Here is a 23,256-nt window from a genome sequence, read left to right on the forward strand (position 1 = left end):
CATCCCTTTACCAAGATGGCGACACAAAACTGCGGTGTCACCCGTCCATTCCTTTACCACGATGGCGACACAAAGCTGTAGTCCCACCCGTCCATTCCTTTACTAAGATGGCGACACAAAAAGCTGTAGTCCCACCCGTCCGTTCCTTTACTAAGATGGCGACATAAAAGCTGTGGTCCGACCCGTCCATCCCTTTGCCAAGATGGTCGCGACGCAGCGCACCAGGCTGATCACGTGCTCCAGCAGCCGCGGCGCCGGGGCGAATAAGCGGACGGACCGACTTCCAGCGGACGATTGGGTGGTCGGACCATATCCGGTATCCTCTTTCTCGCTGCCGGCACCAACGTGACCACCGTCACCAAAGTTCGTTTTCGCGGAGAATGTAAATGAAAATAAGAGAATTGGATTAAAACTGCAGTCAAAGGGAAGCGGCGGTGGGGCAGCTGGCAGTTTACAGTTGGAGGTTTTTTTGAGCTCCATGGGGCTGAAGAAGGAGGGGGATCGGACTGGGCCCAACTCTGGGGCCGGGCCTGGGGATAAGCGGCCCCAACGGGTGGCCGGCTCCACCGTGGGCTATTTCCGGAGGGTAGGCGATGCCCTGGAGCAAGGGTTCGAGGAGAAGGAAGAAAAAGGTGAGTGTGTGAGGAGGGGCTACACTTGGCCTCCACTTGGCCTCAGTGCCCCTGGGTGGGGTGGGGTGGGAGGAGAGTTCAGAGTGGGTGTGATCAGGCAGGGTTGCTGCTCCAGTGACTCCTGCTTTGGAAGTCCTGCAAAGGACGTGGACAAGATCCAGGCTGGACTGTGATGCCTACCATGGCCAAATATCCCCCCTTCCCCCCCAACACTGCACCAGTGAAGAACCTGGGTGGTCGGCATGCTTGTGATCCGTTTCCCCACGAGGAGGTCGGTAGTAAATTAAGAAACAGATTCTACGAAGGGGGTGGGAATGTAAGGTCTGTCAGTGGATGGATTAAGAGGGGCTGAATGGCCTTCCTCTGGCATAATTACCTTGTGATTGACTTATGTATTTCTAACTATCTGTATTTATCTATCTATATTGTTTTGGCCAAATGAGGAGGAGGGGGGTCACAGTCGCCCCTCTTGCCCTTCCTCTTATTTGACCACAACAAGGTTTATTCCTTTTCTTTTTAAAACAGTAGTTGTGCTTACCCCCTCCGTGAGTGTTTTACCTGTAGTTTGATCGTGAAAGAACCATTCGGACAGGTTTTCTTGAATTTAAACAAGAAAGAGGTAAGTTTATTACGCTCAACAAGCTAAACCCGATCTAAAATGATAAAAAATACGGGACACATTCGCACACATGTTAACATGAGAATCTCACACACACGTAAATAGGTTATAATGTGGAAAGTAGGTTTTTTGGTTGGATTTAAAGTCCAGAATAAATAAAAGTTAAATCCACAGTCGTGAGGTTGGATGATCCGGTGGTCTTCCGGCTGGAGTTGTATTCTTGAAGTCTTTGGCTGGTCAGTGTGCACTTTGTGGTTGGCCTGCTTTGCTCAGGGCTTTCTTGAGGGCAGATTTGTAGGTGACTCTTTTCCCCTGGTCTCTGGCTGTAGCAGTCTGTAGACTTGGAGGGTCCATGGTTGCAGAAGGTTTTCAAACTTGATGTTTTCTGGAGAGAAAGAAAGGGAGGTACACCGCCTTCTCTGCTGCTGCAGTTTCAGTTACTGTTTGTCTCTTGTCTGTGTAACAAAACTCCCAGTTTTTTCAGAGATGGACAGTCCCATGACTGCCCCCAGGTATTCTCTGGAACCTTCTAATGAGATACAGGGTTCAGAATTAGCTCCACAGGCCCCAGGATACCACTTGGAGGGGTTTGCTCTTTCAAAGTTGATGTGTCAGGATTGCCTTGACTGTCGTGCTAATGAAGCAATCCTAGGTAATTCAGTTACTTAGAGCAAGCCATTGTTCTGGTTCCAGGGTCTCGGACTCCTGTCTCCGGTTGGTTGGGCTTTGGAATGTGCAAAGGTGTTTCAGATGCAAATTGCAGTGGCCATCTTGGCTGCCAGTTTCTTCAAAGTTAATTTTAGGGTTTTCCCCAATTAAAAATCTAATGTAAGTTTCCAACCCAAGAATTAATATTTCTCATTTGACGTATGGGATTTTCTTGACAATATGCAGATACAAATAAGCAGATAACCCAGCCCTCGACTGCCAGAGCTCCTGAGAGGTGGGAGCCCCTTCCCCTTTGACTCCTCAGCAAACCCCTGCCTGACCTCGGCTCGCTTCTAACCTCTGACCCCACCTTTTTTTTTTTTGCCTTCCCAGATCTCTTCATCGCCAACGTCTTGGAAGAAGTGTGGGGTCAGGAACTGAACCTGTGCACCCACGCCTCGGTCAGCATAGTCCTGGAACGGCTCCTAGGGCACTGTGGCGGCCCGCATCTGCGCCGCTTCCTGGGTGCCCTCCGGCCCCACTATGCCCAGCTCAGCTGCCACCGCTGCGGGGCCCACGTCGTGCAGACGGCGCTGCTGCAGGCAGCCAGGCTCGGGGGCCAGCTGCAGGCCGTGGAAGAGGAGACGTCCGACGGTGGGAGTCTGGAGGCGCTGATCCGGGAGCTGAGCGCCAGCATCCGGGAGAGGCTTCTGGACTGCGCGCGGGACGCCCAAGGGAGCTTCGTACTTCGGACGCTGCTGCAGGTCCTTGGGGGAACGGTCCTGAGCACGGAGGACAGGAAGAGAAACCCTCGCCAAAAGGCTGCTCGCGGTGAGTCCCACAGCCTCTGCCCTCTTTAAAACATGAAAGCAAAATACTGTGGATGCTCGAAATGTGAAATAAAAACAGAAGCGTGCTGGAAATACTCAGCGGGTCTGGCAGCACCTGCGGAGAGGGAAGCAAGCGTTAACGTTTCAGATCGATGATCCTTCATTCAGCTGCAAATTCTAGAGATGCAAAATCCTGAGGGTTACTGTGGGCCAGAAACTGAACTGGAGTAGCCATATAAATACTGTGGCTACAAGAGCAGGTCAGAGGCTAGGAATGCTGCGTCGAGTAACTCACCTCCTGACTCCCCAAAGCCTGTCCACCATCTACAACGCACAAGTCAGGAGTGTGATGGAATTCTCTCCACTTGCCTGGATGGGTGCAGCTCCAACAACACTCAAGAAGCTCGACACCGTTCAGGACAAAGCAGCCAGCTTGATTGGCACCTCATCTACAAACATTCACTCCCTCCACCACCAATGCACAGTGGCAGCAGTGTGTACCATCTACAAGATGCCCTGCAGCAACTCACCAAGGATCCTTAGACAGCACCTTCCAAACCCACGACCTCTGCACTTAGAAGGACAAGGGCAGCAAACACATGGGAACACCACCACCTGCAAGTTCCCCTCCCAAGTCTCACACCATCCTGACTGTCGCTCGGTCAAAATTGTGGAACTCCCTTCCTAACAGCACTGTGGGTGTAGCTACACCCCAGGGTTCAAGAAGGCAGCTCACCACCACCTTCTCAAGGGCAGTTAGGGACGGGCAGCAAATGCTGGCCTGGCCAGTGATGCCCGCATCCTATGAATGAATAATTTGAAAAAAAGGTTTTAAGCAAGCACAGAGATAAGGAAAGTGAGGGAGGAGAATAAAAGGGAAGGTCTCTGAGCGGGCAGCAACGCACGAGAGATTAAATAACGAAAGGGAGGATGGTACAAGGCAGAAGGGGATGGTAACGGTGTAAGTAAAGGAACAAATGATGGGTCTGCAGGAGGTGTAAATGGCAGCAGCAGAATCATTACCAACAGCAGAGGCTCTGTTCTGAAATTGTTGAGCTGGATGTTGAGTCTGGAAGGCTTTGCAACGTTACATGGAACGATGAGGGGCTGTTCCTCGAGCTTATGTTGAGCTTCAGTGGAACAGTGTAGGAGTCTGGGTGCAATGCAGTCAGAGTGGGAGCGGAGCGGTGAATTAAAATGACAGGCATCTGGGAGCTCAGGGTCACACTTACGGACTGAGCGGAGGGGGTTCCACAAAAACAGTCGCCCAGCCTGTGTTTGGGCTTCCAGTGTAGAGGAGACTGCATCGTGAACAGCAAACACAGTGTACTGAATTGAAAGGGGTCTCCTGTAATTCGCTGTTTCACTTGGGAGGAGTGTTTGAGGGTCTTGGTAGGTGGGAAAGGAGGAGGTAAAAGGGCAGGTATTGTGAAGGATCATCAACCTGAAACGTTAACTCTTGTTTCTCTCTCCACAGATGCCGCCAGACCTGCTGAGTATTTTCAGCATCTACTGTTTTTATGTCAGTTCTTTAACATGTTGTTTTCTCTTCAATCAGTCGTGAGACAGTTGCCACTTAATTCCAATAACAGCATTTATGTATGTAGTGTCCCAAGCTGCTTCACAGAAGCATTAGAAACCAAATAGGACACAGGCTGAATCTAATCGAGGTGTTCGGGTGGTTTATATATAGAATAACAGATACCCGGGAGTGAGTTACAGACTGGAATCTAATCGAGGGGTTCGGGTGGTTTATATATAGAATAACAGATACCTGGGAGTGAGTTACAGACTGGAATCTAATCGAGGGGTTCGGGTGGTTTATATATAGAATAACAGATACCTGGGAGTGAGTTACAGACTGGAATCTAATCGAGGGGTTCGGGTAGTTTATATATAGAATAACAGATACCCGGGAGTGAGTTACAGACTGGAATCTAATCGAGGGGTTCGGGTGGTTTATATATAGAATAACAGATACCCGGGAGTGAGTTACAGACTGGAATCTAATCGAGGGGTTCGGGTGGTTTATATATAGAATAACAGATACCCGGGAGTGAGTTACAGACTGGAATCTAATCGAGGGGTTCGGGTGGTTTATATATAGAATAACAGATACCCGGGAGTGAGTTACAGACTGGAATCTAATCGAGGGGTTCGGGTAGTTTATATATAGAATAACAGATACCCGGGAGTGAGTTACAAACTGGAATCTAATCGAGGGGTTTGGGTGGTTTATATATAGAATAACAGATACCCGGGAGTGAGTTACAGACTGGAATCTAATCGAGGGGTTCGGGTAGTTTATATATAGAATAACAGATACCCGGGAGTGAGTTACAGACTGGAATCTAATCGAGGGGTTCGGGTAGTTTATATATAGAATAACAGATACCCGGGAGTGGGTTACAGACTGGAATCTAATTGAGGGGTTCGGGTAGTTTATATATAGAATAACAGATACCCGGGAGTGAGTTACAGACTGGAATCTAATCGAGGGGTTCGGGTAGTTTATATATAGAATAACAGATACCCGGGAGTGAGTTACAGACTGGAATCTAATCGAGGGGTTCGGGTAGTTTATATATAGAATAACAGATACCCGGGAGTGAGTTACAGACTGGAATCTAATCGAGGGGTTCAGGTGGTTTATATATAGAATAACTGATACCTGGGAGTGAGGTACAGACTGGAATCTAATCGAGGGGTTCGGGTGGTTTATATATAGAATAACAGATACCTGGGAGTGAGGTACAGACTGGAATCTAATCGAGGGGTTCGGGTGGTTTATATATAGAATAATAGATACCCAGGAGTGAGTTACAGACTGGAATGTAATCGAGGGGTTCGGGTGGTTTATATATAGAATAATAGATACCCGGGAGTGAGTTACAGACTGGAATCTAATCGAGGGGTTCAGGTGGTTTATATATAGAATAATAGATACCCGGGAGTGAATTACTGGATGGAACCAAAAGAGATATTAGGTCAGAATACCAGAAGCTTGATGAAAGGTGTGTCATAAAGGGACAGTGAGGTTGAAGGAGGGTATTCCACAACTTTAGGTCCTAGGCTCCTGAAGGCCCTACCACCATGGTGGAGGGATTAAAATCAGGGATGCTCAGGCCAGAATTAGAGGAGTGCAGAGATCTGGAAGGGTTGTGAGGCTGGAGGATGTTACAGAGATAGAGATGGGGCGAGGCCACAGAGGGATTTGAAAACAAGGATGAGAATTTTTAAATTCTCACCAGGAGCCAGTGTAGGGGTCTCTTGCTGTTGCTTAGGAACAGGCTTGTACCTCGTGCACACACGTCCCAGAGAATATTAAAACTGCCCTCTGTCTTAAAGGCACACAGACCCCCCCCACCCCCCACCTTTAGTTTTTAAAGAGCGAAGAAAAAACACTTCCATGACGATATATAAACCACCTGAACCCCTCGATTAGATTCCAGCCTGTAACTCACTCTGTATCATCTCGTATTGTCTACATAAACCACCCGAAACCCTCCCGTGTGTCTCATAGCGACAGGTGTTGATTCCTTTCAGGGGCCAAGCGTGATATCCAAGTTGGAAATGCGACAGAGTTTGACGTTCCGGAAGGATTCTTGGAGGAGCTGCACGATTTGGCAAAGCTGCTGGAGGCGAACGTGAAAGGTTAGGCCCCACGATTATCACCAGACCCAGGAATACGGTTTCAAGCCGTGGTGATTGTGCACTGGCCCTCAGAGTCTTTGAGAGACACTGAAATAAGGAATCAGATCTGGTGGAGGCCATTTGGCCCTTTGACTGTGTTCTGCCATTCAGTAAGATCATGGCTGATCATCTACCTCAATTCCTGCGCTATCCCCGTATCCCTGAATTCCTCTAGCACCCTGAGGGATGCTGAGGCCGCAGGTCAAAAAGCTGCAATCTTACAGTAACACCACCCCCCAGCCCCCCAACCATTTCCCGGGTGTCTTGCTTTTTCTGAGCTTCCGCGTGTATGCATGAAAAGGAATACTTCTCCCCGTTTTCTCTCGGCAGTGTTTGTGACCCATCCCATCGCCAGTCCGGTGTTGCAAGTTGCTCTCCGGGTCCTGAGCCGGAAGCTGCCGGCCGTCTCCGGCGAGCTGTGCGGTGCCGTCATCAAGTATCTGGGGTCGCTGGGGCAGGCGGAGGGATGCAGGTAACTTTTTCTGTAACTGTTTCTTACACACACACTCCACCACCCTGCCCCCTCCCCCCCACTCCACCTCACCACCACCCACCTCACCTCCCACACACGCAGACACACACACACACTCCTGCTGCTAAAATACCCAGCGGGGTCACAGAATTGTTTCAGCGCAGAAGGAGGCCATTCAGCCCGTCACGTCCACACTGGCTCTCCTAATGAGCGTTTCACTTCTAGCTTCTCCTCATAACCCTGCACATTCTTCCTTTTCATATTAACGTCTAATTCCCTTTTGAATGCTCCAGTTGAACCTGCCTCCACCACGTTCTCAGGCAGCGCATTCCAGACCTTAAACCACTCGCTGCGTGAAAAAGTTTTTCCTCATGTCGCTTTTGCTTCTCCTACCTTTAAATCTGTGCCCTCTCATTCTCGATCCTTTCACGAGTGGGAACAGTTTCTCCCTATCTACTCTGTCCAGACCCCTCATGATTTTGAATACCTCGATCAAATCACCTCTCAGTCTTCTCTCCTCCAAGGAAAACAGTCCTAACTTCTCCAATCTATCTTCATAACTGAAATTCCTCATCCCTGGAACCATTCTTGTAAATCTTTTCTGTACTCTCTCCAATGCCTTTACATCCTTCCTAAAGTGCGGTGCCCAGAATTGGACGCAATACTCCAACTGAGGACGAACTAGTGTCTTATACAAGTTCAACATAACCTCCTTGCTCTTGTACTCTGTGCCCCTATTAATAAAGCCCAGGATACTGTATGCTTTATTAACCACTCTCTCAACCTGTCCTGCCATCTGAAATGACTTATGCACATATACATCACCCAGGTCCCTCTGCTCCTGCGCCCCCTTTAGAATTGTACCCTTTATTCGATATTGTCTCACCATGTGCTTCCTACCAAAATGTATTATTTCACTTTTCTCCGCATTCATCTGCCACCTGTCTGCCCATTCCACCAACTTGTCTATGTCCTTTTGAAGTTCTACACTATCCTCCTCACACTTCACAATACTTCCAAGTTTCGAATCATCTGCATAAAAGCAAAATACTGCGGATGCTGGAAATCTGAAATAAGAGCAAGAAATGCTGGAACCACTCAGCAGGTCTGGCAGCATCTGTGGAGAGAGAAGCAGAGTTAACGTTTCAGGGTCAGTGACTGCAGAAGGGTCACTGACCCCGAAACGTTAACTCTGCTTCTCTTTCCACAGATGCTGCCAGACCTGCTGAGTGGTTCCAGCATTTCTTGCTCTTATTTCGAATCATTTGCAGTTGCTTCCTGTTTCCTACCGTCTGCACCCTGCTTCGGGTTGTAGGAGGTTGAAGAGGGTGTCTGATTCATTATTTCCACGGCCCGAAGCACAGTCACTGCCATTCTGTAGATATGTTGTCCAGTGCAAAGCAAGATCCTGCAACTCCCAGTGACAGATTTCAGTGGAGGGGAGGAGTGTTGGGTTCCAGGACACTGGGGAGAGCTTCCAGCTGTGACCACCGGGAACGGTTTAATGTTGCTTTAACGCTCCCGTCTGAAGGATGGCGGTTCAGTGAATAACTAAGCCCCACAGGAAGAACCCCAAGTCCCATCCCCTCCCCCAGTCCGTGCTGAGTGAGCTGACCCTAGCCGGGGGAAGGGCTGTAATTGGTACTGAGCCCCACACACAGCAGGAAGAGCCCAGGACAGTGCCGAGTCAGTCACTCCTGCTCACTATCCAGGGGATTCCTGCTGGAAGGTATGAGATATTAGAGCAAGTGATCAAGAGCTTGATCAACGAGGTGGGTTTTAAGGAGCATCTTAAAGGAGGAGAGAGAGAGGCGGACAGGTTTAGGGAGGGAATTCCAGAGCTCAGGGCCCAGGCAGCTGAAGGCACGGCCGCCAATGGTGGAGCGATTAAAATCGGGGGGATGCACGAGGCGGGAATTAGAGGAGCTCAGAGATCTCGGAGGGTCGTGAGGCTGGCGGAGGTTACAGAGATAGGGAGGGAAGAGGTCACGGAGGGATTTGAAAACAAAGGATGAGAATTTTAAAATCAGGACGTTGACCGGGAGCCAATGTAGGTCAGTGAGCAGAGGGGGTGTTAGGGGAACGGGACTAGGTACGAGTTAGGACACGGGGCAGCAGAGGTTTGGATGACCTCCAGTTTACGGAGGGTAGAATGTGGGAGAGCGGCCAGGAGTGCGTTCCAGCAGAGGGAGGGGACAGATTTGGACGACGTTGGGGAGGTAGACGGTCTTGGTGATGCCGAGGATTTGCGACCGGGAGCTTATCTCCGGGTCCGATAGAGCCGTAACAGACGGCCCCTTGAGGAGAGGTACCAGAGGCAGAGGGAATCGGGGAATTACAAATCCGCCTCCCAACAAAAACGCTATCCGTCTTTTTTCCTTGTGTTCTCCAAGTCCCCTCCTGGTGTTCCTGAAGGACAAGGTGAGCAGTCGCCTCCTGGAGAACATCATCCAGGCGTCGGATAAGAAGCTCTTCCGGAAGCTCTACAAGTCGCACTTCAGAGGGCAGTTGGTGTCCCTGGCCCTCCACCCCATCGCAAACTACACTGTTCAGCGGCTGCTTGCAGCCAGCCCATCACAGAAGCTGGTGAGTGAGGCCGAGAGGAGAGCCTGTCCGACATCTTGCATTACAAATCTTAACCTCAACGCAGGCGGGCCTCTGCTAAGGGTTAGTCGCGACTCAGCGGGTGGCACTGTCGCCTCTGAGTCAATAGGTTGTGGGTTTCAGACCCCACTCCAGCAGCAGAAATGCAGGTTGACACTCCGGTGCAGTATTGAGGTAGTGCTGGATTTGCTGGAGGCGCCGTCTTTCCGATGAGACCATACGACCGAGGGCCCCGTCCGCCCCCTCAGGCGGCCGTAAAAGATCCCACGACCGCCATTTTGAATAAGAGCTGGGCTGGGGGGGGGGGAGGGGGACTTCCTCCTGGTGTCGTGGGGCCAATATTTATCCCTCAATCAACATCGCTAAAACACATTGGTCATTATCACATTGCTGTTTGTGGGAGCTTGCTGTGTACGAATTGACTGCCATGTTTCCTACATTACCACAGTCTTCAAAAGTACTTCATTGGCTGGAAAGCACTTTGGCACATCCTGAGGTCATAAATGGCGCTATATAAATGCAAGTAAGAACATGAGAAATAGGAGCAGGAGTAAACCATTCGGCCCATCGAGCCTGTTCCACCAATTCTATACCATCACGGCTGATCTCTGGCTTCAATTCCGCTTTCCCGCCCACTCCCCATATCCCTTGATTCCCAACAGACCAAAAATCTATCTATCCCAGCCTTAAATGTATTCAATGATGGAGCATCCACAAACCCTGTGGGGTAGAGATTTCCAGATTCACAACCCTTTGAGTGAAGTAATTTCTCCTCATCTCAGTCCTGAATGATTGACCCCTTTATCCTGAGACTGTGTCCCCGTGTTCTAGATTCCCCGACCAGTGGGAACAATCTCTCAGCTTCTACCTTATCAAGCCCTTTCAGAATCTTGTATGTCTCAATTAGATCACCTCTCATTATTCTAAACTGGAATACAGACCCAATTTACTCAGCCTCTCATCATAGGACCCCCCCGCCCCCCCCCGTGCAAGTATATCCTTTCTAAAATGTGGAGACCAAAATTGCGCACAGTATTCCAGGTGCAGTCTCACCAAAACTCTGTACAATTTTAGTAAGGCTTCTTTATTCCTGTACACCAATCCCCTTGCAATAAAGGCCAACATGCCGTTTGCCTTCCTAATTGCTTGCTGTACCTACGTGCTAACTTTCTGTGTTCCTTGTGCGAGCACACCCAAGTCTCTCTCAACATCAGCCCTTAGAAGTTTCGCACCTTTTTAAAAAAAAATCTACTTTTCTGTTCTCACGACCAAAGTGAATAACTTCGTACTTCCCCACATTACACTCCATCTGCCATCTCGTTGCCCACTCACTTAACCTGTCTGTATCTCTTTGCAGCCTCTCTGTGTCCTCCCCACAGCTTAGCTTTCCACCTACCTTTTTATCATCAGAAAACTTAGATACATTACTCTCTGTCTCTTCATCTAAGTCATTAATATAGATTGTAAATAGCTGAGGCCCCAGCACTGATCCTTGCACACGTCACTATTCACTACCTGCCAACTCTGAAATGCTCACTCTTTGCTTCCTGTCTGTTAACCAATCCTCTATCCACGCTAATGTATCACCCCCAAACTCCATGAGCCCTTATCTTGCCAATTAACCCTTTATGTGGCACTTTATGGAATGCCGTTTGGAAATCCAGGTATGCGACAATTATACTCTCCCGCCATTGGTGGCACTGCAGCCCCTGTATCACGTCTCCCAGCTCACTGCAGTCCTGTCCTGTCAACACGACTGCTCCACTCCCCCCCCCCACCCCAAGTTGCTGTAGGTTCTGCTACGAGTCTCAAATCAAATTATAACTAGATGTCTTTAGATTGGGGACTGAGTTCCCTCCACAGACTCTGTGTAGATAGACGCATGAGGAAGAAAGGAATAGAAGGACATGTTGAAAAGGCGCGATGGAGTGACATGGGAGGAGGCTCATTGTCAAAGTCACTTATGATGCAGAAGGAGGCCATTCGGTCCATCGAGTGCATGCCGGCTCTCTGCAGAGCAATCCAGTCAGTCCCACTCTCCTGCATGAACCCCGTAGCCCCCGCAAGTTTATTTCCTTCAAGTACCAATCCAACTTCCTCTTGAAGTCCTTGATTGTCTTCGCTTCCACCCCCCTCCTGGGCAGCGAGTTCCAGCTCATTACCGCCCACTGTGTAAAAAAAAGTGCTTCCTCACAGTCCCTCTGTCTCTTTCCCAAAGCCTTCAATCTGTGTCCCCTAGTCCTTCTACCATCAGTTAATGGGAACAGTTGCTTAACTTACCGAAGCCTGTCATAATCTTGTCCACCTCTATTAAATCTTCCCTCCATCTCCTTTGTTTTAAGGAGAACAACTGCAACTTTTCGAACCTCACCTTGTAACTAAAATCCTCCATCCCCGGAACCATTCTGGTAAATCTCTGCACCCTCTCAAGGACCCTCACATCCTTCCCAAAGCATGGTGACCAGAAGTGGACACAATACTCCAGTTGGAGCCTAACCAGAGCTTTGTAAAGGTTCAGCATAATTTATTTCATTTGTTCATGGGATGTGGGCGTCGCTGGCTAGGCCAGCATTTATTGCCCGTCCCTAATTGACCTAGAGAATTTGATGGTGAGTTGCCTTCTTGAACTGATGCAGTCCTTGGGGTGTAGGTATAGGTACACCTACATCACTGACGCACAGTGGCAGCAGTGTGTACCGTCTACAAGATGCACTGCAGCAGCTCACCAAGGCTCCTTCAACACCACCTTGCAAACCCGTGACCTCTACCACCGAGCAGGCCAAGGGCAGCAGATGCCGGGGAACACCACCGCCTGCAAGTTCCCCTCCAAGTAGGGGTGGGCAATAAATGCTGGTCCTAGCCAGCGACGCCCATATCCCGCGAAAGAATCAAATAAAAAGTGCCATTGGGATCCAGGCTGAGCTCCACGAACCTGTCTTGTGGGATGAGCTGGGCCTCGTCCAATCTACTGACCTCTTTCTCTCTGAATTTTCTTAGTTTTCAAAGCTATTCGATGAGCTTTGCCCTGCCCTGGAGGACATTTTGGCACAGGGACACATGGGGATCATTACTGAGCTGGTCGCAGCCTGCGTGAAGCACAAAGAGAAGCAGCAGGCTATGCTGATGAGACTGTACCAGGTAAGGGCACAACCTGCTGTCCCCTGGGTGGGGGTGGAGACCTTGCTGGACTTATTAGGCACCAGCTCCCTTCCCGTCCCACCCCAGGTAGTCAGATTTAAATTTTACAACCCCAGCTGTTGCCAGGATATTCGACTGCATGGGGCCTCGTGAATGAACCCTGATCCCGTCCTTCCCTGGCACAGGTGTGCGCTGGAGTCACGAGGGGCAGATTTTCCTCTCTTTTCTGCCCCCCCCCCCCCCTCCAAGGGTGTGTTGTGGGGGGGGGGGCACTGAAAGCAATTGCAACTCAAGACCCATGCCCCCCCACCCCTTTGTAACCCACCCCGATCAGCTCAGATCTGGAACCTGGGCTCTTCCACTGGCAGCCTAGTGGGCAAGCATTGCCAACTGGTGCGATGTGCAGCTGCCCAGGCCATCTTGCCAGCCTGAAACCCACTCATTTGTTAACCTCTTCCTCTGGAATGGGGTGTGGGCATCGCTGGCAAGGCCAGTATTTGCTGCCCGTCCCTAATTTCCCTGGGTGTCTTGCTCGGCCATTTCAGAGGGCAGTTAAGAGTCAAGCGCATTGCTGTGGGTCTGGAGTTACATGTAGGCCAGACCGGGTGAAGACAGCAGATTTCCTTCCCTAAAGGACGTTAGTGAGCCAGATGGGGTTTTACGACAGTCGCTGATAGTTTTGTGGCACAGATTATCAATTATTTGAATTTAAATTCCACCAGCTGCCGTGATGGGATTTGAACCGGGCTCCCCTGGGCTTTAGGCTGGGTGGCTAGTTCAGTGACATTACCGCTGCACCACCTCCTCCACTTGGCTCTGCTTTCTGCTCTTCAGGCTTTCCACTGCTACGAGCCTGCCTCACGGAGGCTGGCCTGCGTGCCTCTCGTCGTCTCTCTCCTGACCTACGAGGTTTTCTACAACCTGGACGGGGAGGACTCGACTACAGAGTACCAGGTAAATCGGGGACGGAGAGAGCGTCCTGGCACGCTGACCTGCAGGAACTGCGCCGCCCCCGCCCGAGGCTCGTGCACGCCACGTTCGGCAACCAATCACGCATCCCGTTGAAGAAACTTCTCACCAGCTTGTTAATCTGGTTCTCTCTGCCTCCCCTCCTCCTTTTTATCCTCCTCGCACTGCCACCAGTATCGGCAGAAAAACCTGCCCGCGTTGACCTTCAAAGGGGCAACCTTTTTGCTTCTTGTTTGAGGGCTCCAGAGGGTGAAAGGTCAGAGTTTGACCCATGACCTTGTTCTATTGCAGCAAGACCAGCGATGAAGGATAGCACTGGAGCCTACTGTTTGCACACTTTATACGCTTTTATTTACAGAGGTGCACATTGCAAGCATGCATCTCCTTACCCGACAACCATATTTTGTCTGTTCCTATGTATGGGGCACAAGTGCATCCCCAGTTAATGCTCACGGCCTGCTGACAATTAATATACAATTAACAGACCTCACCCAGACTCCTCCCTACAAAACATCAGGGCACGAAGTGACTGTCAGACCCTCTGCCTAGGTCTGGATTTGACCCCAGGTCCCAGAAGGTGAAAAGTCAGAGTTTGACCCGCGACCTCACCCAGTCCCCAATCAGAGAGAGAGAGGTGACCTTCCGACCCTCTGGGCCTTCCTCTGACCCCAGGTCCCGGAGGGTGAAAGGTCAGAGTTTGTCCCACTCAGTGCCCCTTGCGCTGTCCTGTCCGAGTCTCCCGCTAACCCGCTTTGTCTCTCCCGACTGCCCAGCCCTCCGAGGAGAAGCGCCTGGAGGCTGTCAGTTACCACGGCTCGCTGCTGATGCAGCACCTCCTCCACTTCGACGAGCCCGCCGCGGTGGTACGCAGCATGGCGGCCGTGTCGCAGGGTGACCACATCAGGCTGGCCTGTGACCAGGCGGGGAGTCACGTCTACGACGCCTTGTTAACCAGCAGCACCGTGTCAGGCAAGCAAAGGAGGAAGATCATCAGGAAGCTCACGGTGAGGAGGAACCCCCAGGAGGAGTGGGCTATGATAATAAATGGGTCAGAGGGGGTTAAGGAGGGTCCCGATCGAGGGTATAAAATATTAAATGGGACAGAGAGGGTTAAGGAGGGTCCCGATCGAGGGTGTAAAATATTAAATGGGACAGAGAGGGTTAAGGAGGGTCCCGATCGAGGGTGTGAAATATTAAATGGGACAGAGGGGGTTAAGGAGGGACCCGATCGAGCGTGTAAAATATTAAATGGGACAGAGGGGGTTAAGGAGGGACCCAATCGAGGGATAGGAGGCAGCGGTTGAGTGAAGGTGAGCTCGCTGCAGTGGTTGGGTGACTGTGGAAGGTTCGGTCCCTGGCGTTCAATGCCCTAACCTCAGATGTGTGCCTCTGTTTTTTTTCCGCAGGGCCAGTTTGCCCAGTTGGCCTGTGACAAATATGGCAGCCGAGTCCTGGACCAGATCTGGAAATCTGTGCCGATCGGAATGAAACGGAGCATTGCCGAGGAGCTCGGTGAGCAAATTTCCACCTTCTGAGCTTAGTTTTCGCTCTTGAGAGCGGTGCTTTTTTTTTTCCCCTCTCCCCGCTTTGTGGTGTCCCTCAGACTGTGGCAGTGACTCGAGGCTTGGAAAGGTTGGGCAGTGACCCCTCCCTGGGCCTCTAAATGAAGTGTGATCACGGGGAGGGGAGATGTAGAGGGACCAGCTGGGCGGTGGGGGACAGACAGGAGGGGGGACCTGCTTCGAGGATCGGCAGTGGGGGAGAGAGAGGAAGAGGAACCTGCTGGGAGGGCGGGGAAAGAGGAGGGACCTGCTGGGAGAGACCCTGGAATGGAGGTGAGGAAGGACCTGGGCTGAATGGTGGGAGGGCGTGAGAGGACAGACCTGGTGAGGTGCGGGGTGGGCAGCGGGATACGGAGAGCTGGTTTGACGATCCCAGCTTGGGGTCGGGGCAGGGGGCTGTGGGGTGCCCACAGAGGGAAGAATGGCTTTGGAGCCCCCAAACTAGGGAATGGATCCTGTCTCCTTTATCCCGGTCCAGTGCCCCCACCCTCTCCTCCACCAAGAGCTGTCTGAATCTCTCAGCTGGCCCCACCTCACCTCGCCTTTGTGTTGCTTTCCAGCTGGCAGAGAGCGCGAGCTGCAGAGTGACCCGATTGGCTGTTGGATCGCGCGGAACTTTGCCCTGGCGCACTTTCAGAAGCGCCGGCGGCTGTGGGACGAGTATCAGGTGGCGGAGAGCAAGCGGAGGAAGATGTTCGCAGAGCTGCTGGAGGACTGATGGAGGGGTGGTGGAAAGGCCGAGGGAGGGAGCTCAGCGAGCATTGCCCTCCTGAGTCGGCCCGCTGGAGCCCGTGCCGCCATCTTTGCGCCCTCGATAGACCCGACCTGTCGCCACCGGATTTAAACGCGTCGTTCAGAAGAGGCGGAATTTTAATCCCGCCTTCACTCCGCGCGTGGGGGCTCCTTCACGTCACGTTTCCCAGTGTCAAAGGCAGCAGCAACTGATGAGAGAGAGAGAGAGACAGTCATTTCCTGCCGGTGTCTTCAGACCAATAGAAACCCGGCCTCTCCCCGAGGGCAGGATCCCGAGGATTTACCAGCAGCCGCCAACCTACGCCGACGTGGCCTGGCGATTAATCTCTAGCTGACCTTGTTCAGACCGCGTCCCCGCTCACAGGGCCTGGCCAGTGGACTCAAAGGGGCAGGCCTGGCTAAACGCAGCTCCACCTTCACAGCTAAACATGACCGTGGTGCAGACTTCTCCCGAGCAATGCCACTGGAGGTCAGTCTCTAATGCAGCCCCTCCCCAGGATCTGCACTGGAATTAAAGGGGCGGTGCCCTCTCCACATTGACAGTTGAACACGGCACGTGCTGAAATATCGCAGGATTTGTTCCAGGGTTTTGGTTATAAAATATCACCCAGCTGAGGCCGCGTTCCATCGGGAATGTTTTATTATCTGATCAGAGTGGGTAAATTGTACAATAAAGGTTTTCATTGATATACACAGGGAGACAGACCATGATTGGCTAAGCCAAGGTAATGTTGTTTTGATATAAACACCTTGTCACATTTCTCAGGAACATCCCAACAAACCGCACAGCCAATACAAATACCTTGAAACACAGGACTAAATTTTACCAGCCCCTCGATGCTGGGGGTCGCGGCGCTGGGCCCAATAAAATTGTGTGGGGAGAGGCCTGACTCGACCTGCAACGTCGAGAAGAGCCCACTGCATATTAGCAACGATGGGGGGGGGGGGGATCTGCAGTGCGGCCGGCCCTACATTTACATATGCAAATTGCACTAAATGAGATGCAAATAAACTTACCTGCAGATGGCAAAGGAGTTCCGAGGTGGGAACCTGGTGGTGGGGGGGGGGGAGAAGAATAAAATTTTCAGGGCAGGAGGGGTGGGGGAGAGGGGAAAACAATTTATATTGGATGTGGGAATGATGGTGCCCGGTATCCAAAAACGCTTCAAGAGTCAGATGTCTTGTACAAACGAGCGATCTTTATTTATGAGCATGCGAGAAGTCCTACTCTCACGAATGATCGTAGGGGTTCTGCCAGTACATTGTTCCAGTCGTCTTTTTATACAGCTTTACAGGAGGTTTACGTGATCAACTGTTTCTCAATTACATCATCTCCCGTCTATTGCCTTCCCTGATCTCATCCCGCCGGCTTAGGCGGAGCAGGCCCGAAAGAGGAGTTGAGGCCTGGGACGGATCAGCCATGATCTTATTAAATGGCGGGGCTGAATGGCCTACTCCTGCTCCTATTTCCTATGCCTTGGTGATAATATTCACCTCGTCAACCTCTTAATTACCCTATTCATAGGATTCGGGTGTCTCCCTCCTGAGCTCCTTACCTTTTGATTAGGTGTTCATATAATTTGTGTATCTAGCAGGCAAGCTTTCTCAAGTTACTGGGACCTAAGTTACGCCACTTCAGTCCCCCCTTTTGCCCCTAGGCTACTAGCAAGATGGCCAACTAACGCAAAGTGCTCCTTGCTCCATCGCTGTTGGCCAGACTGGTGGTTAGATTTGCGTAGTTACATTTTCTAAATTATGTCTAACACCTCAATTTAGGTGCCAGGATACAACATTCAACCATAAGTCCGATAGCAATTAGCAACGGCACCGACACCAGTACATAGGAATCAATTCTAATCCAGGGGTGAACATCCACCCTAATACCCCAGTCCCAAACCACCTCCCATCATGATACGTCCTCCAGTTCAGCTACCACATCATCTCCCAGTTGCCTGACCTCCTGTTGGATGCGGTGATACTGCTTCATTGGTTTCTGGGCCACTTCCCTCACCTTCAGTAGATCTTCCACCGGTTTAGAGATTCACATCCCCTCGGGAAGCAGGTATCTCAACAAGTCCTCCAGGAGATCATCGGTTCTGCTCATCCACTCCCTACGGGGAGGCCGGATGTGAGTTATCGCCAAATGTCCGATTGTCGATGGGGCCCGGCGGGTGGAAGCAGAAACTCGAGTTGATCACTGGGCGGCGGTGGATGTTACCGTACTGGTACTGAGGCACGCTGGTGGTCACGCAGTATTCCCTTTCTCCACGATGCGCCACCTGCGTCGGTTCATGGCGGGCATTGGAAATTTCAAGGGTACAGTTTAGGGTGGTATTAAAACCATGCGCGGCTCTCTTCCCTATCCCTTTGGGATGTGGACAGACAACAATATTCCCTACACCCAGCCAGCAAGATCCCGATAGGAGGGAATCTCTCTGGGTCCCGTATTGGGTGCAAGGCAGTACATTGGCCAATTGCTGTCTCCCATGATCCCTGTATTCTGTACCCCGAGAAGGGTTTGGATGCCCCTGCTTCTTTAATGTTTTGCTCGCATGTTGTTTAAATTCAAATCGAACTTAAAATTCCATTGAAACATTGCTTTGCTCAGTCTGATTTAGAAGTCATCAAGCTCATTGTAGCTGACAGCTGTAATTCATTAATAAATACCGACTGGCTCGACACAATTATTCTAGCAATTAATTTTTTTAAAAATTAAGAGTTACAATTGAATCAGTGAATCTGGCTGTGCAGTTCAGCCACGAAGCTAGCCAATGTGTTCATGTACGCTTAATGGAGTCTAACAACCCCTCTCGTTCAGGATAAAGCCTGGCTCGGGTATAAAATTAAAACCCTACCCGGGCCCGAGTCCTTTCATTTCTTTTCATGCCCGACCCGACCCGAAAATATCGAGCATATTATTGAAACAGAAAAAAAAAAAATTGTGGATTAAGAAGAAAACAATACCACCAGCGAATGGGAATGGGAATTAGTAGTGGAATTGGGAAATGGACATCAGTGGTACTGCTTCAGAGCGTTCCCAAACTCTGCTAGGGTGTCTAAGGTAGACAAGTCAACAACAAGTGTGAGGATGAGCCACCCACATTACTCTTGCATTAACAGACAGTTCAGGAACCCAGACATGGTGCTGTCGGACAGCACAACCAACTTGTCTGTTTTAGATCCTCTGCTACTTTGTCTACAATATTGAGGAAGGAATTATTTGTAGCATTTGTTGCATTCGGGTGTCTTTACAATTTGAGTAGACACAGAGGGAAATTTCTAGTTTACAAACTTGTGGAAATGACGCAGGAAGACTAGCTGGCCCCATCAAGACTGCCCCACAGCAAGCTAACTGGTCCGTCATGGCTAAACACTTCTTCCCTCTCCCTAACTCGCATCTAAATCTACCAGGAGTGACAGAAAACAAAAACCCTGGGCCAATGTGCAGAAAAAAACTCAGTAACTGTCCTCGGCATCGCCCTGCTGCCCTGGGAGTTGAAAACCTGTCCAGGAGATTACACGGACCACGCATCACCTATAAAGAGAACTTGCCTTCGATATGACGCAATCTTTCTCAGTCAGGAACTGATCGAGCTCCCTCTTGAAGCCGCTGAGAAAGTCAGCACCCACCACACCAGCTAACAATGTATTCCAGAGGCTCTGCATTCTCTGGGAAAAGAACCACCTAACATCCTGTCTATTCCTACGCGTACGTGGCTTAATATTTTTTTTTAAAGTTAAGCTCAGATTGTTTTCTCTCTCTAATGTTACTTGTCTGCTGCTGTGAAACAATCTGTTGGAAAGTAATGGGGAAAAGTCTTGCTTTTGAAAATCAACATTACTTCTACAGACATTATAACTTGTTTGAAATTACTTACATTTGATGGGAAAATATTGCATTAATAATGCTACACTGTTTAATGTCTTCAAAATGGTTTTGACATGAACCGAAGTTTCTCGAGATAACCAACTCTCTATTCACTCCCATGGAATAGAACACCAGCCCTTTGGGATCAGAGGAATACTTCATTCAAGGAACACAAGCTATTAGGTTGACTAATATAGACTGTAACAGTAAATTACTATGCCAAGGTGTTTTAATTCATTACTGTGGAAGATTTAGAATTTATACATGGATGGCCAGTAGTGATTATTCAAACCCTCCCCCATATATATGAAAAAAACAGTATACACAATGTCAATTAACGTCTAGAATACATACACTAAATATTGTTTCCACATATTTACATTTTTTAATATTTGCATTTGAAACACTGCATTATCAAAACTTAGTTAACTTGAGTATAAGTTAGTCTCTCACCCCCTCAGGAATGAGAATTAAGTAAGTTAGATCCTGTGTTTTAGTTTATCTCATAATTCCTGGTGGACTTTGTCCACAAGACCCATTGATGTGGTCATTGACACTCACTCTCAATCATAATTTGGCAGCTTTCCAGATGTACTTCACACAACAGTTTACAACGTGACTTCCTACATAAACAATCCCATCATGGAATTCCCTGGTAGACTAATTTTTTTTTTGTCCTCTTTCAAGATCTAATTCTTGAAATTTCTTTTTTAAAGCCAAGACAAATCATCAAGATGCTTACAACCAGGGCGATCCGGGCAGGACACCGCAGTTATTTTTCCCAGTCTGTACTTGCAATGTTAAAACAAACAAGTTCATAAATTATATTTTAAGCATGTGTTATGTATAAAATGAGACATTAGTGTTCCTTTAGAGGCTAATTTTAACTCGCATGACTGTGACACATATCTAGTAAATTTCATATCATTTTGGCAGCCACTATAACTGAAATATAAATCTATCCCTGGATTTCCTTTGGGCAGAGAAGGCAGCCTCTAATTTGTGTTATTGAATTTCATATTCTAAAGTCATTTTAAATACCATTGCCTTAGAAATGTAATTCACAAAAATTTCCAGACTTAAAACCAGTCTGGAAAAATAAGACCTGTGTTCACATTTTAAAATGTTTTCTTAAAAATCATAAACAGTGAAAAGCTTGCTTTAAAAATGTCACACTTAAGTTTTAATACGTAAGATGTATTTATATTGGGGTTTTCACATAAGCGGACAGGACAAGTGGCACCAAGACTGCCAAAGCTAAACAGTACAGTCCAGCCCGACCCGAGCTCATCTAAATACTTCTTAAATGTTGTGATGGTTCCTGCCTCTACCACCCCTTCAGGCAGTGTGTTCCAGATTCCAGACACCCTCTGGGTGAAATTTTTTTTCCTCAAATCCCCTCTAAACCTCCTGCCCCTTACCTTAAATCTATGCCCCCTGGTTATTGACCCCTCTGCTAAGGGAAAAAGTTTCTTCCTATCTCACCTATCAATGCCCCTCATAATTTTGTACACCTCAATCAGGTCCCCCCTCAGCCTTCTCCGCTCTAAGGAAAACAACCCGAGCCTTTTCAGTCTCTCTTCATAGCTGAAAGCTCCAGCCCAGGCAACATCCTGGTGAATCTCCTCTGCACCCTCTCCAGTGCAATCACATCCTTCCTATAGTGTGGTGACCAGAACTGTACACAGTACTCCAGCTGTGGCCTAACTAGCGTTTTATACAGCTCCATCATAACCTCCCTGCTCTTATATTCTATGCCTCGACTAATAAAGGCAAGTATCCCATATGCCTTCCTAACCCCCTTATCTACCTGTGCTGCTGCTTTCAGTGATCTATGGACAAGTACACCAAGGTCCCTCTGACCCTCTGTACTTCCGAGGGTCCTACCATCCATTGTATATTCCCTTGCCTTGTTAGTCCTCCCAAAATGTATCACCTCACACTTCTCAGGATTAAATTCCATTTGCCACTGCTCCGTCCATCTTACCAGCCCATCTATATCGTCCTGTAATCCAAGGCTTTCCTCCTCACTATTTACGACACCACCAATTTTCGTGTCGTCTGCGAACTTACTGATTCATACCTCCTATATTCACGTCTAAATCATTAATGTACATTACAACAGCAAGGGTCCCAGCACCAGATTCCTTGCGGTACACCACTGGTCACAGGCCTCACGAATGATTGTAGGGGCTTTGCCAGTACATTGTTCCAGTCGTCATTTTATACAGTTTTACAGGAGGTTTACTTGATAAACAAAGAGCAATCAGCCGAATGACCCAGTTTATCAATTTTTTTTTTCCCAGTCATGTTAGTTGAGGGATAACTATTGGCCACAGGACACCGGGAGAACTCACCCGATGGGTTTCATGTCCGTCTATCTTTACCGGTGGCAGGACGTATTGAGAGAGTGGTTAGTAAAGCGTATGGGTTGATGTATTTTTTTTTGTCACCGTCCGCAGAGCAGGGGCTGTACAAATCTGTGGGGGAGAAACTGGCTGCTCAGTCTGATCCGTTCCTTCCATGGCAACACGCACCTCCCTGTGCAGTTTGATGGCTCCACGTCCGATCGATTCAGGGTGAAACAGGGTTGTGTCCTAGCCCCCCCCCCCAACTCGGCTTCTTCTCCATACTCCTGACCTTCGCCTTCCCTGCAGATATAGAGAGAGTCTACATGCACACGAGGTCAGACAGCAAACTCGATACAATCCCTCAAGGCTGAAAACGAAGACAAAAAAAAAATCACATCCTTTCCCTTAAATACGTCTGTACTATATGTTTATCCAGCTTCCCCTTTGAATGCCATTCACCCCCAACCATCCTCTATGGTCGCGAGTTCCACATTCTCGCCACACTCTGGGTAAATACGTTTCTCCTGAATCCCCTGTTGGATTTATCAATGTCTCTCTCATATTTATGGCACATCGTTTCGGACTCGCTGGCGAGTGAAAAGACACCTTCTCTCCGTCTACCCTGTCGAAACCTTTCGTTCTTTTAAAGAGCTCCATTCTGTCACCCTCCCCATCCTCCCATTTCCAGAAATGCTCAGGGTGAAACTGGGAGACAAAATGAAATGCGCGCAGGAGCCCGTGAAGTTGCCGCCCGCCTGCCCGCCCACTGATGTTACTCTTCGTGCGTAGAAGGACGGTTAAATGTTTTTAAAAACAAAGTCAAATCAACGGTCCTGGAAGACAATTCCACCCCCGCCCCACCCCACTCTCCGGCTGGCGCTACTGAAATGTGATTTAAAGAGTGCATTGTTTACAAATGCACGGGTTTAGAAGAGTGGGACGAGGGTGTAACCGGGGTAGGTGAGGTCTCAGTGCCACCTGCAGACTGTGCGGGGCAGCGCACTGATTTAAAGCGACACAGGAGACTGCTGACCAGCATCCAGGGGGATTGGACATACAAATTAGGAGGAGGAGGAGGCCACTCGGCCCCTCGAGCCTGCTATCCCATTCAACAAGA

General features: G+C 49.4%; 1 protein-coding gene across 2 annotated transcripts; it reads left to right on the forward strand.

Annotated features, from left to right (window-relative positions):
* The first annotated feature begins 280 nt into the window (after positions 1–280).
* Positions 281–16,611, forward strand: LOC137360076 (nucleolar protein 9-like). 2 transcript variants are annotated; one of them, XM_068025675.1, is made up of 10 exons: positions 281–632; positions 2,293–2,730; positions 6,276–6,383; positions 6,753–6,894; positions 9,288–9,480; positions 12,496–12,636; positions 13,471–13,590; positions 14,379–14,609; positions 15,012–15,117; positions 15,728–16,611. In XM_068025675.1, exons 1-10 carry the CDS (start codon positions 479–481, stop codon positions 15,883–15,885), a joined length of 1,791 nt encoding a protein of 596 aa, XP_067881776.1. In that variant the 5' UTR covers positions 281–478; the 3' UTR covers positions 15,886–16,611. The 2 variants fall into 2 exon arrangements, with proteins under 2 accessions (XP_067881776.1, XP_067881777.1); XM_068025676.1 differs by lacking the exon at positions 6,276–6,383.
* Positions 16,612–23,256: the final 6,645 nt, after the last annotated feature.

The sequence above is a fragment of the Heterodontus francisci genome, unplaced genomic scaffold (assembly GCF_036365525.1).
Source record: "Heterodontus francisci isolate sHetFra1 unplaced genomic scaffold, sHetFra1.hap1 HAP1_SCAFFOLD_638, whole genome shotgun sequence".
Taxonomy (NCBI): Eukaryota; Metazoa; Chordata; class Chondrichthyes; order Heterodontiformes; family Heterodontidae; genus Heterodontus; species Heterodontus francisci.